Here is a 17,463-nt window from a genome sequence, read left to right on the forward strand (position 1 = left end):
CATTCCCCAGAGGCCATGGTCCAGTGACTTTGACTTAAGTAGTTATTTTCAATGTAATGTTTTATTTTTAAGTTATTTTAACAAAGGAAAAATAAACAGGAAGAACTTTTGATAGATCAACGTTATTTCGAAGTTGTATTACCATTACAGCATATCCGTTTGATGACTATTTTGAGCATCTGTCCCCTAAGCCATGATCTAGAGACTTTCAATTTATTAGCCATTTTAAACGTTAAGTTTTCTTGTAGAGTTAAATTGACAAAAATTACTGGTGATAGATCGATTATATTACTAGTTACTAGTATGTGTGAAGTTGCATGGCTATCAGTATATAATAGTTTGGTGAATATTGTGCGGCACTGCCTTCTAGGCCATGGTTCAGGGAAATTAATGTTAAATAAACTTTTTGTTTAAGATCATTAATATCTTTTGTGAAAATGATAACTCTGCGTTCGACGACTAATATGCAAAGCCATATTATCATGATTATGTATCTGTTTTACACATCTCCAGATTATCATATTTAAGTTTATTTGCAGATTTACAAAAAGTAAACCACAAAAAACTCCGCGGAAAATTCAAAAACAAAATTTCCTAATCAAATTGAAAAATCATAAGCTCCAACACATCACACGCAACGATAACAACTGTCATATTCCTGGCTTGGTTCAGGTATAATGTGACATGAATATTAATTATGTAGTCATTTTTATAAATTTCCTGTTTACCAACTTTTAATTTTTAGAAAAACTAAGGCATAGGTAACCTTAACCGTATTTGGTACAACTTCTTGGAATTTTGGCTCCTCAAAGCTCTTCAAATTTGTAATTATTTGGCTGTTTATTTATTTTGATCTTACCGTCACTGATGAATATTATGTAGACGAAATGCGCGTCTGTCGTATTAAATTATAATACTGATACCTTTGATAACTATTTACTAATAGTATCATCTTCAAAAAATATTTTAATTTTCTGCTGCAAACTAATACATGACTTTCATGGTGTTTATGTAATTTATTATACATTAATTGTATATTCCTTGGGGAAAAATATGATCGGTGTATGACATTTGAAGTAGAAAATGCATACTATTTTGGATAGATGATTAAAAATTTTGTATGGTATAAAGGTAGGTTTTTTTTTATTTTTTATTTTTTTTATTTTTTTATATATATAAGTACACTTTTGCTCCTAAATTCAAGATAAATGAAAAAAAAAGTCTTTTAAATAAAGGTATCATTTGAAAATTTTAAGAAACGTCTCCAATGTATTTTTGTATTTGTGTTTGCATATGAACACACACACTGTCAACTTTTCAATTCTCTCTCAAACTTTGTTTTAAGTACAGTAGTATCGAATTTTCAACATTCGATCAAACGTAAAATAGTTTCCTGTTGTATACTACAAAAGTGCACATACTACTTGTATACGCTTTAGTTGTTGCTTTATAAAATAGATATGTGTTAATAAATTATATGAATCTACATTTCTTGAAAAAGAGGGGATAATTAGAAAAAAATGTTTCCCATTAAAAAACAGGAATTGTTTGAATTTATACTTGAGTTCGATATTCTTGTTACACTTTTTAAATATAATAACTGGTTCCTGTAAGCACTGCATGAACATAACTTGTTTCCAAATGAAGTCAATGTTTTTATCTTCAGTGAAAAAAATCATGTGTCCTAAATATAATGAACCATGAACATAAATATCTTTATTTTGTATTCGCCTCAAATTGTTTGCCCTCATTGATGATATTTTAAACTGTTGGTTTATTTGTTGTGCCGGTATACCATGAGATGAGGATAGGGGACGTTTGAGTGCCCACACTCATGTTTACCATGCCAGTTTCTGTATGTATCATTAAGTCAGGGATCTGTTATTCAGTTGTTGTAGTTTTCAATATGATTTGAGTTTTGCTCATTATTGAAGACGGTACAGACCTTAACAGTATACAAATCGGCGCACAAGTTGCAGAATTCGTATCAGTTCCATTCTGGTTGACCTACTTTGGACCTAATTGATGTACTTGACTAGCAAAAGATCTGAAAAAAACCATGTATTTTCGTTATCAATGAGCCTTTTTAATGATATTTTGTTTTACTTTGTTCATGCTTATTTACCATCAGGTATCCATTTAATTCAGTCTTGTAATGACCTGATCATGTTTATAGAACTATACATCAAAATGAAAATTGATTTTAGAATATCGAACAATGTTATCTTTCATGGCAAAAATAATAGTTGCATTCATAAAATTTGACAAGTTGAACTTTGTTGGCTTATATCTCAGTGAATTCAAGTATATAGTGTGTCTTCTTGATGTGAAATAACTACGAACTAACCCCACTGTGTAGGAAGTTATAATTGTCCAAATTTTTGAAGAAAAAAAAACCATGAGTTAAAAAACTCAGTTATAATATAATGTGATGTTGTATGCTTCAAAATGAGTTTTGTTGATTAATACTTGACAATCATTGAATGTCGCAATTGAAGACTAAATGGCAAAAATCCGTACAAGGTGAACTTGTCTTAGGAAGTACAAGCTGTAGTATCTTTAACATTTCAGAATTTATTGACGGAAGATTTAAAAACAAAATAATGTTTGTTATGAACTATGTCATTACCGAACCACTGAGTTGATTATATTCCATTGGAAATAATAGTCCAGCAGCAACAGTATCGACTTGCACATGTTGAATATTACACTATAAATGTATAGAAAACAGTTAAGCATCTTTTTTTTTCTCCAGTTAAATTTATAACATGCTATTCATTACTAAAATAACTAGTATATACTTATAACATTAACATGACATAAGTCATACAATAAAATAGTTTACTGATAATAAAAACAAAACAAGGAAAATAAGAATCGGTTAACCCAGGACGAAGCGGGTGTTAATTGTTCTGGATCAGCAAATTTCGGGGTCATCGAGTGTTTAATTTGTGCCTCAGCATCCTAATTATGTAGGAGGAGGAGCGTATGAAAAGTAAGTGAAAGTTATAAAATGCCAATTGTTCAAAGAAATATAGGGGTACTATAAGAAATTAGCTTAAAGATTTATAAAAACATGTATTGAAATTAAATCAATAATACGCTATTCATCACCAGAATATGTAATCTGCTGTGTTGTAGACTGTCATGGCAAAGGAAGACCCCGAAATGATCACAGGAACCCTAAAGCAAATAGATAAAACACATTTAGTCAAAGGTAAGATTTCAATTTGATTAAGTGGTATGTGTGGAATACAACAATGAATGAGACAGCAGCCCACTGATTTAAACCCATTCAGATTTGTATATGATCAAATGATACGTACTGTATCTATATAAAAAAAGATAGCATCATACTTATTCAAGTATCATAAGAGTTATAGGTTTCAATAATAGACTTGTACCAAAATATGTGTCTATGCTACGGAAGCATGTAAGGTTCATCCTTTTTTATATTTTTTTTTTCAAATTGTCGACTTTAATCGTGAAACTATCAACTTTAATCTTGGAACTATCAACCTTTATCTTGGTAACTCCAAGTATAATCTTAGAATTATCAACTTTAATCATGGAAATAACTGACATTTTACTTCAATCCCACAGTAGTTGTGTTTAACAAAATAAATCTAATCCTCTTATTCATGAAAATCACATAATGATTTTTGCAGCTAAATTGCTTTTGTAAAATGTAAAATAGAAATAGACGTTAAATTCTATATTGATCTGCATTTTTCTTTCAAAACGTTATATTATTAAGGGGTATGCTCTACATATCTAATATAAATATGTTATTTGAAATGTTATTTAAGGCTAATAGTGTTATTTAAATCAATCAAGGAAATTTATACTTGCATGAATATACAGTCCCCGAATCTATGCATATAAAAATTTAAATATTGTAATTAATTAGCTAGAATTAGTTTTACGTATAAGTTATAATCATGAATTAAGAGTAAAAGAATGTCAACATTGGAAGTTAAACATTAGTGAACCATTTTCCTTGTCTAATTCGACCCACAAATATATTTTTATACTGGAAAACGATAATTATATTTTCTTATGATTGAAAATGAAAATGAGGAATGTGTCAAAAAGACAACAACTCGAACAGATAACAGCTGAAGGCCACCACTAAGTCTTCAACGCATCTCAAAAATCCCGCACCGGGGTGGACCTCATATAGAACATTAAAAAACGTGTACTAGTTCAGTGATAATGGACCTCACACTAAACACTAAAACATATAAATTAACTAAAAATAAAATAAAAAAAAAAAGATTAACAAAGGCCAAAGGGTTTTGACTCGGGACAGGTTAAAAATGCAGCGAAAAAAACATGTTTTGTGAGATCTCACCCCTACAACTCTAGCCATAGTAGAATGAATAAACACAAATCAATTCGCATAGAAAAGCTCAGTTTCAATAAATTTCGTAAATTTTACGAACGCCATCACGAGTTGGTTGACCGTTATGGAATAACCGTTTCACAAATGATATCGGATATGTTCCTTATCGAGTCATTGTATTATTATGGTTTTTTTATGACTCATTGTACAAATGTAATTTGGATATAAGGTTTAGTATTTAATAAATAAGATATAAGAATTTGAGTAAAATCGGTGTAAATGAATAAGTCAGCTAATTTCCCTTTAAGTTTTTGCATATTTTTTTTTGTGTCAAAGAAAGAACAACTCGACCAAAAGGCAAAAAAGCAGCCAAAAGCCACCAATGGGTCTTCAACACAGCGTGAAAACCCCGTACCCTGATGTGTGCTTCAGCTGGTCCCTTAACAAAAATGCGTACTAGTTCAGTTATATTGGACATCATACTAAACTCCAAAATATATCATTGAACTGATAAAATTAAAAATCATACAACAAGACTCACAACAGCCAGAATCTACTGACTTTAGACAGGCGGTATTAAACATAATTTTTTTAGAACTGAACTCTCCCCTATACCTCAAGCCAATTTAGAAAAAAAGAAGTCTTAGTCAAGTCAAATACTTCAATTATAAGGCCAGTTATTTTTGTTGCATTGGATTACTGTAAAGTATACATGTTTGTATTGTAGGTACAATCTGAACTTGACCCAATTTTAGGGTCATTGTTCAATGTTAAGTGTTTGTTTTTTGGTCTTGTTTTTTTTAATTACGACAAGCAATTGATCTACTATATTTGGTCTTCAAAATATTGTAATGTGTATATGTCCGTCTGCAAGGATGTATCTGACCTTGAACTCATAATCACAGATGATAGGTTTATGTGATACATTCAATAAAACCTTTATCTTTAAGACTCAACACAAAAGCAATGGCCAGTAATGCAGGCGAGACATTTCAATATGTTCACTCTTGTACTTAAATGAATAAAAGTTAAAGAATATGTATTGGATTACGTGTTACTTCCTGTTGATATTGCTTGTATATTTTTCATCAAAATAACAATAAAAAGGATAATTATATGAATTTCATAACTTATATTAATTTCGGTTTTATACATGCAGGACCTTATGCAGAAATAAAGATTTTTTCGGATATGGAATTTCAAGGTCTGTTAAGCAGCGGATCATACAAATGTTACTGGAACCGTGTTTTTCTTACCGGTCCATTTGGTGTAGGCAAGACATGTTTAGCCAAAATTCTAGTGGGAGATGAGGCTCCAGAACATCGAGAGTCAACAGATGGTATATGGATTTATCTCGGCAGAGCTGGAATGAATATAAAGGAACGTTGTTGGATTTTCTTGGAAAAGGGTATGTAAACTTTAAGAATATATACAAGAGAAATTGACTTAGGAAATGCATCTCAGAGTAATGTGTTTAAATTTGAGTAAGAGATTGAACCCATATTTTAGGTCAAAGTTCGAATTATATATTGTGAGGTTAATATATATCTCGAGTTACACTTTCAGTTTTAAACTTAATCAATTGTTTTTTCGTTGATTTCCGTCTATTATATTGGTCTCTGCTTACTCCTTTGACCTTTGGTGGTAAATCCGTGGGAAGCCCACCATTATTATGTTTGATTCTTCGTAAACATACTGAATATGACTAGCTTTGGGGTACCATAATAAAACATTGTAAAACTTTCGAAAATCACTGATAGGCATATACAATTGTCTGTTTATGCACATAGTTTCATACGCCTTACTCGACACTATTTAAGGAAGTACATATATAGAAATCTATACCTTGAAGGCAAATATGAATAAGTCAAAAATTCTGCACAACTCAGATAACACAATTTTTCAAAAATTGCCTGACAGTGAAATTATTATGTTTTATTTTCTGAAAAAAATCTTGTCTGTTCTTCATACAACCTTTTACAGTCTGCCTGTGTATTATTTTACATACCTAATTGGAAATTGTAAATGGACACATTTAAATGGAAAACATGCATATTATTGGCCGATAAGCCTTGTGACGACGATTTATCATACCGACATTTTGTAACGTCCAGTTGGTTTCCTTTTCAAGACTATAAATTTCTTTGTCATTAGGCAGCAATCGGCTAATATTTTAACATTCTTTTACTATTCAAATACTATACTTGTGCGTCTATAGGTTATCTGTTAGCCTTAGCTGGTACTTTGGTGGGTTTTAAGATGCAAACAAATGTTTCAGTTACTCCTGAGTTAAAATGCAGAAATTACTTCAAATACATTTTTAAGATTGTCCTTCTATACAATAATCCCCTTTGGTGAATAGAAATATTGTCACCATAGGTCTTTTTCCGAACGGCAAAACTCTGCTGAAAGAGAGTCATCTGTTTGGTTGTATGGGATGTATACAACCATTTAAAATGGTGAGGTTTAATCAGATGCCTATCCATTATACCATGGTTTTCCAGTGGCAGCACACATTTCACCGACCTTTATCCTGGACGGGCTCCTTTATTGGTTCTGCCTATTTTATTTATTGTTAACTTGTTCTAGTCCCGAAAATTCATGAAATATGTTACTGAATGTTAAGCAAGCAACACTCAAAGTTCAATTTCTAGTTCAACCTTTTAAAAAGACCCTTAGGTTACTTGTTTGAAATGTTTTACATTTTGTTGGCTGCCTGTCATGAGGGCAGGGGTAATCGTAATCAGTAATCAGTTGTTATCGACTACTTTTGCAATGTGATTATATATCACCATGCTATTTCTTGCTTAACCATACGTAGCAATCTAAGAGTTTTTCCTTAGTAGATGTGAATTTATGTTTTGCAGTGATAAAAAAATGTCTTGGAAACAAACTTTTGTATGATGAATCAGATAACATATTTCAGGGACTATATTGAATGCAACCGTGCAAAGTTTGCTAAGGAGTAAAGAAATGGCAATACCAGGTATTGAAAAATTTAACGAGGATATGGCAGATTCTATTGATGCTAAACACAGGGAGGAAATCCAAAACAAAGGTTCTATATCATCTAGTTCAGGTCAAGTTACGTCCAGTCCAGGGGCTGCAAAACGTAAAGAGGAAATGCCAGATCGAAGTGATGTCAAGTCTAATGTCAATACTCTTGGTGTACTCAAACTGAAATCAAGGTTGAAAGCTTTCTTCGGCGGTCTCTCAAGTCGAAAACAGAAAGTATTAAAAGGTATTTGATGTTAGTATTATGTGTGAATATAAATCATGCCATATTGAGTGGACGTCTGGTCTTTCTTGTCAGTGTCAAAATGAGTGTTGTGCCAAACCTTGTCCATTTCACAATTTATATTAACGAAGAACGTCATTAAACAGTGAAAAGTTGTGACGTTTGACCACAAGGTTCCATTCTTCAAAAAGGAGGTTGAGATTGATTTTGATGGTTACGGTCCAAACTGTTTAAAAAGGACAAAAAAATGGGATGTATATGTCGCCGGACAATTATTTGTGTATAAGACTATGGATCTCTCTGAAATGGTACCACCGTTTAGGAATGAGAAGTCCAACAAAAAGTAGTTTTCTTTTATGTTTCACGATTTAGGTATAAATGTTTGGATATTTGTGAAATTATACGACAAGGTCTTATACTTCAAAATGACGATTTGGATTGATTTTGGTTTTTATGGCCCAAACTGTTAAAAAGGACCAAAAAGTAGGATTTAAATGTTCCCGGACAATTATTTGTGTATAAGTCTATGGACTTTTATGAAATTTTACCACTGTTTATGAATGAGGAGTCCAACAGAAAGTATTTTTTTGTGTTTCAGAACTTGAGTATAAATCCTTTGATATCTGTGAAATTATACGGGATTGATTTTGGTGGTTATGGCCCAAACTGTTACAATTTATAAAAAGGACCAAAAACTACGATTTAAATGTTTCTGGACAATAGCTTGTGTATAAGTCTATGGCTCTCTATGAAATTATAGCTAAAGGTGTCAACAAACAAAGGAAGGTTAGGTATTATTGTTGAGATAATGGGCAAACTGTGTAGGAAGTAGTGACCAGAAAGACTTTGATTCCCATGGTTCCTGACAACATATTGAGTATAGGTCTATGGGTCTCTAGAAATTAAAACCACAATGCTCCGTACTGAAAATGGAAAGCTGCGAATGTCTTTTGGGGTTAAGGCCCTAATCATTTTTTTTACTAAAAGGGACTAAACGATTCTTTTTTGTACTTTGCATAAATTGCTTTTTTCTTTACCGATATTAGTAGGGGTTTAATTCAAAAACTTGAATTCTTTTGTATCTTTAATATGCTATTCATATTTTTTTTTATTGTGGACCCTTTTTTAAGTTGATCCTCATTGAGGTCTAGAGTATCCGACATAAGACTTGTTTTGATATAGAAAAACAAATGAAGTTAACGATTTTTTAAGCTGAATTTTAACATGTATTTAGATTTTAAAGTTAAGAACCGGTTTTCAAATCGGCCCGAATCGGAGTCTTAATTAACCATTGTTCAAATTAAACAAAAGAATAATTCATAAAGTTCTTTGATATGCCGTATCGAACTATGTATTTAAAGTATGGCCTTAATGTCCCTATTATCAATTTAGTCTATTTTGAGTCTGAATAAATCTAAATAAACTTATGTTGATTTCATCAGAAATTTAATTGTAAAGATTCATTAATATGCTTTATCTAACTATGTATCTTTATGTTTTACAAAATGTATGTTTTACTATTATAGAAAAAAAGTTTTTATACAACATTTATTCTGAGTCATAACAAATAGCGAACTGCTGACCATTCATCAAGTTTATTTGACTTACCGTTTTGCCAGAACATAGATGTCACCATTTATTTTTTGCGACACATATCCTCTCCGGACGTGGTTGCATCTAATTACACCCCTCACAACAAAATGCATGACCAATTTTAACAATTTTTTACTGCCTAGTACATGTAGAATGGATAAGTCCAAGGAATGACTATATTGTATTCCCCTGTCTAACATTTGACAATTATTCTTTTTAAATATTCGTTTTTTTATCAATTATACGCATAATATATGTGATTAAGGAAACACACGTTTTATTTTAACAAAATATACGACTATCTTGTTTTAATTATCAATTCTTACATACACAAATCAACATATATGTTGTTTTCAGGTCAAAATGTTGCAAATCTTAAATCTTCAAATGATGAAAATGCTCTGATGCATGGAGCTACTAGAGATGATAGTGCTGGGATAGAGGGAGACACTAAAGATAAATTGACTGCCAAGGACATTTCAGAGGAGGAGATTATTCAACTAATCCGATCTGAATGTAATAAAGGCAATTACGAAATGGTAATTGTCCCCATAGATTTATGGGACTTTGGCGGTCAAAAGATATATCACTTGACACACCAACTCTTCATATCTAGCAGAGGCACTTTTGTATTGATATTCAATGGAAGTAAAGGTATTAACGAAGAAATACCTGACTACATAGACTTACCGGGCTGTAAAAATCAACGGAATACAGCAGGTATGGTACCATTTATAGATAGTCAAAACAATCTGTCTATTTACATTCAAATAAGATATGTTTTATAGTATTTCAATATAGGTTAACTGTTGATCGCCTTAGCTCTCTTTGAATATTTAAGATCTCAATATAACAAACAATAGGCTCTTCTGCAAAGATTTATACAGCAACAGGGTCAGCAATACAAGATCTAGTATTGGTTAATTTAACATCTAGATGAACTGATTATTATTTTTTTTAAATCGATTTTTTTTATCCAGTATAAAGAGGGAAGAATTCCATTGTTCTGGTTTTTTTTAAATCTAAACACAAGGAGTGGAAGCGGAAGATCGATTTGTGATGTTCTAAAATCACCTCGTCGTGAATGCTGATATGTATAAGAATGATTATGCCTACATGTTATCCCTACATTCTGTTGTTGCTTAATTCAGTTTATGATTCATGTAAATAACACAGTATTGTTTGAAGCTATGTCAGCAGGAATACAAAATATTTTTCCTAAAGGAATAGTTAATCTAACTACTGAAATGATCTACAACTTGTTTTTGTATTAAATTCAACAATGCTGCTAACACATGTTACAATTGTGGGAATCAATTATTTTCATTTACTTATAAATGCTTATTGATCATTAATTATTGAAAGACAATTTTACACTTTCAAACATATTAACATTTGTGTTCGTTGCAGTCTATCTTGTCCATTGGGTTAATTCAGTCCTTACATATTGTAAGACCTTGACTGAAAATGGAGGATACCCAAAAATCAAATTTGTTGCAACACACAAAGATCAAGTAAAAGTAAGTAATGACATAATTTAAAGAGCTTTGTAGCTTTACTACTTTGCTATGTAAGACAGAGTCGCAATTGAATGTGGTGTAAAGAACCCACCCGTTGGTTTTCCCCCTATATTTCCAAAACTACAGAAAAGATTGAAATATGTTGGAGAAATGAACTTGTCACAATGAAATATTTTGTGGTATTTTGATCATCCGTCTGATTTACTAGATGGTACATATTTAAATATAATATACTCTGAAAGTTTTCAGCCTTAATTATTGAATTTTCACAGAAAGATTGCAAATAAGTGATGCACTTCTATTACAAAATTGTTCGAAGATTTTTCCTCTCATTCTCTTACCTTAGAAATTAGTTATTTTCAACAAAAAATATTGATGATGAACTAGATTTGTGCTACATGTATCAGCTCCTATTGTTGTTAACAAAGATAATCTATTAAACCTCGAAGAATTGTAGTTGTGTACCTGCTACTTTTTTTTAATGTATTTTCTAATTGTTCTACACTTAATTAATCTCAATAAAAAATTAAAAAGTTGTTGACACATTTTAGTTGTATTCAAGATCTCTGAAAAAAGAAAAATCACAAAAATACATAACTCCTAGAAAAAATCAATCGGAAAGTCCCTAGTCACATGGAAAAATCCAATGACAAAATACATCAAACGAATGGACGACAACTGTCAAATCTTGACTTGGTACAGGCAGTTTCAAGTGTAGAAAATGGTAAATAGAACCTGGTTTTATAGCACTAAACCTCTCACTTATACAACAGTCTCATCAAATTCCGTTATATTTACAACGATGCGTGAACAAAACAGAAATATTAAATAAAATAGTCAAAATATTGGTACAGCAGTCATCACTGTGTTACAAACTACACACAAAACTACCCTGAACATTCTGTATACACCAAAGTGAATCTGAAATTTGATCCATCAATAATCATGACCACTGTTGCTAGAAATATGTAATGTAGTCGGAATGGATTTTTATGGCTTTCCCCCCACTTAACAACATCAGTAAGTACCCATGTGACAGTTTAAATGGTCAATTGTTATCTCCTATGGAATTCTCTAAACAATTAAATATTATTTTTTTTAACTATTACCGTTAACATTTTCATTTTAAGCAATCGTCAAAAGTCTTATTGTATTAATATATCCAATGGTAAAGTGAGATTAAATTCAAGGAGACGAAAATTTTAGATTATCCTGTAAAGAAAATAATGAAGGAGGATTGTACATATAACGTTTTAATCTGTTTATATTTTAGGGTGATATTGAGGAACAGAGACGAATTTTAGAAGACTCAATCGAAAAACTCTTCGAAAATCATGGAGGGAAACAACATCTTCAATATCAACCACTTATTTTTGTGGATGCAAGAAACAAAGAGGACAAAGAATTAGACACATTGAAGAAGCAGTTGGTGGAAGTTGCATTAGACCATCCTTGTTGTGGAGAACCTATGCCAACAAAGTTTGTACCCCTTGAACTTCAATTAGCCAAAAAAGTAGAGGAGAAAAAGAAAGTACTATCCATTGGTGAACTGAATGACCTTAACCAGCAGAATGAAAAACATGCATTAACCCCAGATCAGCTACAAAAGTTCCTGAAGGTTAACCATGCCCTGGGAAAACTGATCTACTTCAATGAAGCTTGCTTGAGAGATCATGTTATCATTGATCCAGTATTTTTGGTAGACGTGCTACGTTCCATCGTTACTGACGAACAGTTTTGGCCAGAACATCTCATTGAAATATTAGGAGACCTCAAAGAGAGTGGAAAATTGTTGAAAAAGGATTTACATGAAATATGGAAACAAGACTGTTTCAAGGAGATCTCAGAGCATAAAGATTATATGGTAGAAATGTTAGTTCATCTGGACATAATTTGTAGACAAAAAGACGATGAAAATGAATCTGAATTTTTCTTAGTTCCATGCATGATAAGCACCAAAAGAGAAGACAGCCAACAGATAGATTTTGACAGAAGCATACATCTGGCTTATAGGTTTAAGGAGGAAGTTGTACCACCTGCTATCCTTTACCGATTCATTGCGACTTTCATATCAATGTGGAAGCTTCGAGTCAGCACTAAATCCAGTCGCTTGATGATCTTCACAGACAGTGCTGATGTTACAATTGATAATGAACACGATATGAGAATTGACATTCAGGGAAACAGAATCATAGTTTCTCTTTCTCACAAAGAAAGCCAAGTTTCCATTGTACATACAATAGCATCAACAGCTCAGGAATGCCTCACACATGCCATCACAAACATTTCCAATTTCTATTTCTCAGTTTCAGATGATTCTGATTGTACTAGAGATTTGCCATTCACCATTCAAATTGGAATAGTTTGTGGGTCAGGTCTTTGCTTTTTTGACCACACGTTGAGATCGAACATGTCTAAGGAAGAATGGACATGCCATGATCACAATAGAATACACAAGACTAATATTGTGTCCAAATGGTTTGCAGACAAGGTATCTCTCTTTTATAGACTTTTTGCTGTTAGATGAAAAGTCAGTTCACTTGTAAATGAATTTAAACTTGACAGGTCATTTGATTTATAGTCATATGAAAAGTATATATTGATAGAGGATTACTAAAAATAATATGGGTCAATGCACTTGTTTTCAGGATATTAGCCATTGAAATTTTGGCAGATGTCTACAATCTATCATTTTATGTTCAGACTTATCCTTCCGATCACTCAATACTTTTCCTTCCGATCACTCAGTACTTTTCCTTCCGATCACTCAGTACTTTTCCCTTCGATCTCTCAGTACTTATCCTTCCGATCACTCAGTAATTTTCCTTCCTATCACTCAGTACTTTTCCTTCCGATCTTTCAGTACTTTTCCTTCCGATCACTCAGTACTTATCCTTCCGATCACTCAGTAATTTTCCTTCCTATCACTCAGTACTTTTCCTTCCGATCTTTCAGTACTTTACCTTCCGATCACTCAGTACTTTTCCTTCCGATCACTCAGTACTTATCCTTCCGATCACTCCGTACTTATCCTTCCGATCACTCAGTACTTATCCTTCCGATCACTCAGTACTTTTCCTTCTGGTCACTCAGTACTTATCCTTCCGATCACTCAGTAATTTTCCTTCCGATCACTCAGTACTTTTCCTTCCAATCACTCAGTACTTTTCCTTTCGATCACTCAGTACTTTTCCTTCCGATCACTCAGTACTTTTCCTTCCGATATCACTCAGTACTTTTCCTTTCGATCACTCAGTACTGATCCTTCCGATCACTCAGTACTTTTCCTTCCGATCACTCAGTACTTATCCTTCCGATCACTCAGTACTTTTCTCTTCGATCACTCAGTACTTATCCTTCCGATCACTCAGTAATTATCATTCCGATCACTCAGTACTTTTCCTTCCGATCACTCAGTACTTTTCCTTCCGATCACTCAGTACTTTTCCTTTCGATCACTCAGTACTTTTCCTTCCGATCACTCAGTACTTATCCTTCCGATCACTCAGTACTTTTCCTTCCGATCACTCAGTACTTATCCTTCTGGTCACTCAGTACTTTTCAGATAATTCTCTTGAAGTTAAGGTGGTACCCAACACTTTAACGAAAATTAATTTGGCTCGTTTAATTTTCATAAAAGTTTGACACAGTATTTACTTTGACCCTTTGACAAAAATATAAAAATTTCAAAAGATTTGAACCAACCGTTTTATCAGAAAGAATTACACTGGTTATATAGCAGTTTCACAAACACTTATTTTGATCATTGAGAAGCTTAATATTCCCTTTTCATCACAACGTAATTTGAACGTTTAGCTGATTTTACAGAGTTATCCCCCCTGTAGTGTTAGGTACCACCTTAATTCAGTAAAGTTCAGTGGAATTTTTTAACAATTCAATATGCTGTTGATGTGTACAGGTAGATAAAACTATTTAAAAAAAATCTTAATGTAGACTGAACAGATCTTAATTGACTGCAATAGAATTGTTTGAAAAATTCTGATTTTATCGTAGTGGATAAGTATGAAAATAGACTGATTTACTATTAACGGCTTAATAACATGAATAAGGTATTATTTAGTCTTTAAAAGAACCAATACAAAAACATCACTTTTTTAATTTTATGTGTCCGCATCGCTTAACTGATTTAATCTTAATAAGGAAAGTTCAATGCTGAATATTTGAAAGCCGAGGGTGTTTCAGGACCAACACAGTCGATGGGCTTTATTACCAAATTATACATAAATATAAATCCAAATCAACCTAAGGTCAAACCTAGCATGAGGAGTAGCAGTCTTCGTTTCTTACACATTGACCACTACAAGCTGTTTATATCAAATGACTGTTTCGGATTTGTTTGATGTTGAAAGTAATATTGATGACGTTACATGAATAATGTAGTCTCCTCGTGAAAATTAGTATGTGTATTTCTTTATGATTTGATTGATCAAAATACATTTACACCATCGTCTACAAATGTAAGCATACTATAAGGTACATGTTATAAGCTTACTATACAGCATAAAAAGAAGTAGATAATTGATATTAATGCCGTAGAAAAACTATATGAAAAGGCCTTGACGATAAAAGGTGGAAGCAAGCGGTCTGATTTATACTACAAAACATATAAGGTTCATATTTTTTAAGACCACACACCCCTCCGCCCATTAAAAAAATAATTAGTAAGACAACGCTGAATGCCTAGTGTGGACTCTATAGATACAATTGAAAATTGACGCGAAATGCTGATAAAAGAAATATCGCAGTTACTGGTTGGTAGTTAACAGCCCATTTCGGATGTAACACAAACCTTTGTTTTTCCAAGACTAAATCATCAATATGTGTTGCATACCTCCATCATATTTAGTATAAATATATCTTAATTTATATGTTAATATATATATTAACTTATCTTACAGTTACCTATGAAGGCTGACAGATGCCAGGAAGATTGTCCGGGTAAGATATTTCTTAATATTACCATTATTAGTTTGATTTGCTAGTATAACACTTTATAACATATTATTCTAAATGTCTTCGTGGGTTTTTTAAATATGAAAAAGGTTTGAGAAAAACAATGAGGCATCCAAAAAAAATATGTTAACAAATATGAACAAAAAAAAACCGGATAACTTGTTTAAAAACAATAAAACAGTAACCCCCAATGATTACATACCTACTGACAAATTAAAAGCAAATAAGTTGCTGAATATTAAAGAATCAAGCAGTAAACCATTAACACATGCCAAATAATATGAATCACTAAGTGTGTTTTGACTACGTGAGATGAAAGATTAAATGTTGATTAAATCTTAATTGTTTTACATTGTCAGACCTGCCGTTTATATTTAGAATTAGAATGAATAAGTTTTTCACCGAAAACGTGGGTAGCCACGGGTTTAGTTCCTTTCAAGGTTAAATCAAATACATGTCTCTTGTTTGTATGCAGTGTGTAGAAGTGCAAACCTTGTTGGATGGAAGTCAGAAAAGTGATTACCAAGCAAAGTTCAAATTCAGTGATTAGTTTCTAAATTTGAACTTGAATTTAACAATTTTATCTTTGTATGACATATGCATTGCTATTTTGGGAGCCTGGTGGCTTTGGCAGATAGTTTAAGAATTTTTTTCTTAAATTGATATGCAACTATATTTGTTGAATCTAAGGGGCATAAACATATGTCTTACATTTATTTCTATTGTTGAAGCTATATATCAATCACTGTATTTCGTCTGGTTATTTGTTTCGTTTGGTTGCTGGGTCGCTCATTTTCTTTCAACATCTCTTTCCTTAACACGTCTGCTCAGTATCTTTCAAGTGCTCGGTTAGATTAGTTCAAGCATGAAAATTATGTTTATATACTGGTAAAATTTAGCAGATATTTAAATACAAATAAGATAAATGAGATTTTGTTTTAGCATTTTATAATGCAAAGTTGTAATTTACAGTTATGTAAGTTACAATATATTACAGGTCTAGATATGGCATGGCTAGATAATAATCCAAATGATAGACACTTGGGACGCTTAGCAGCTGAAATGACAATTGAAGAAACAAGGAAAATGTTTATCCACCTAAAGGAAAAAAATCCAGTTAGTTCTTGGGATAATATTAAGGAATCAAGCAACAGATTGGTTTTTGATGTCAAAATGAATGCTCTTTATGACTGGAAAAAGAGTACACAAAATGCTACATTTAAACAGCTTCAGAATAGTTTGAAAAAAGAAGATATGGACATCCACAAATTATGCCAGGTAAGCATGTGCAACCTCTTGTATTGCTTACCGATGTTTTATGTTATATGATCAATATCCTCGATCTCCATTACTTGATATATTAACTGATTGGGAGAAGTAACCCTTATCATTAATGAGGGGATAACTATGTTAAGTGTACATGTTCGCGGTAAGACCTTCATGTCTAACAGAAAACTTGACTTTAATTAAGTTTGAAATAAGATACTGAAACAAGATATCAAATATATTTTGGCTGTGTTGTCCTTGTAGTCTAAATTGTCCATTACGACGTTGACTTAGGTTGTTATATTATCCTCAATGTTATTATTCGTTTGTCAATATTGAGTTTTCATAGTAAGTTAATTCTTTCTTATATAATTTTTAATAGTGAACCATATACATGACATAAACCAGATTGCTAGATGAATTGGTCAACATAATTGTTTGTTCAGTTAATTTGTTTAAATCAATTGATGAGTCACATGTCAAATATGTTTTGTTTATATAAACTGTTATTGGTGTAAGTTTGTCCG

The 17,463-nt window shown here is 32.1% G+C and overlaps 1 protein-coding gene across 1 annotated transcript in view; it reads left to right on the forward strand.

Moving 5' to 3' along the window:
- LOC143059191 (uncharacterized) overlaps positions 1–17,463 on the forward strand; it is a 34,462-nt gene that overhangs the window by 4,740 nt on the left and 12,259 nt on the right. The window contains exons 2-9 of the mRNA XM_076232682.1: positions 3,142–3,217; positions 5,505–5,753; positions 7,272–7,586; positions 9,534–9,896; positions 10,587–10,696; positions 11,970–13,187; positions 15,616–15,655; positions 16,668–16,948. Coding sequence (XP_076088797.1) covers positions 3,142–3,217; positions 5,505–5,753; positions 7,272–7,586; positions 9,534–9,896; positions 10,587–10,696; positions 11,970–13,187; positions 15,616–15,655; positions 16,668–16,948 — 2,652 coding nt within the window. The remainder of the gene's footprint in view (positions 1–3,141; positions 3,218–5,504; positions 5,754–7,271; positions 7,587–9,533; positions 9,897–10,586; positions 10,697–11,969; positions 13,188–15,615; positions 15,656–16,667; positions 16,949–17,463) is intronic.

The sequence above is a fragment of the Mytilus galloprovincialis genome, chromosome 14, assembly GCF_965363235.1.
Source record: "Mytilus galloprovincialis chromosome 14, xbMytGall1.hap1.1, whole genome shotgun sequence".
NCBI lineage: Eukaryota > Metazoa > Mollusca > Bivalvia > Mytilida > Mytilidae > Mytilus > Mytilus galloprovincialis.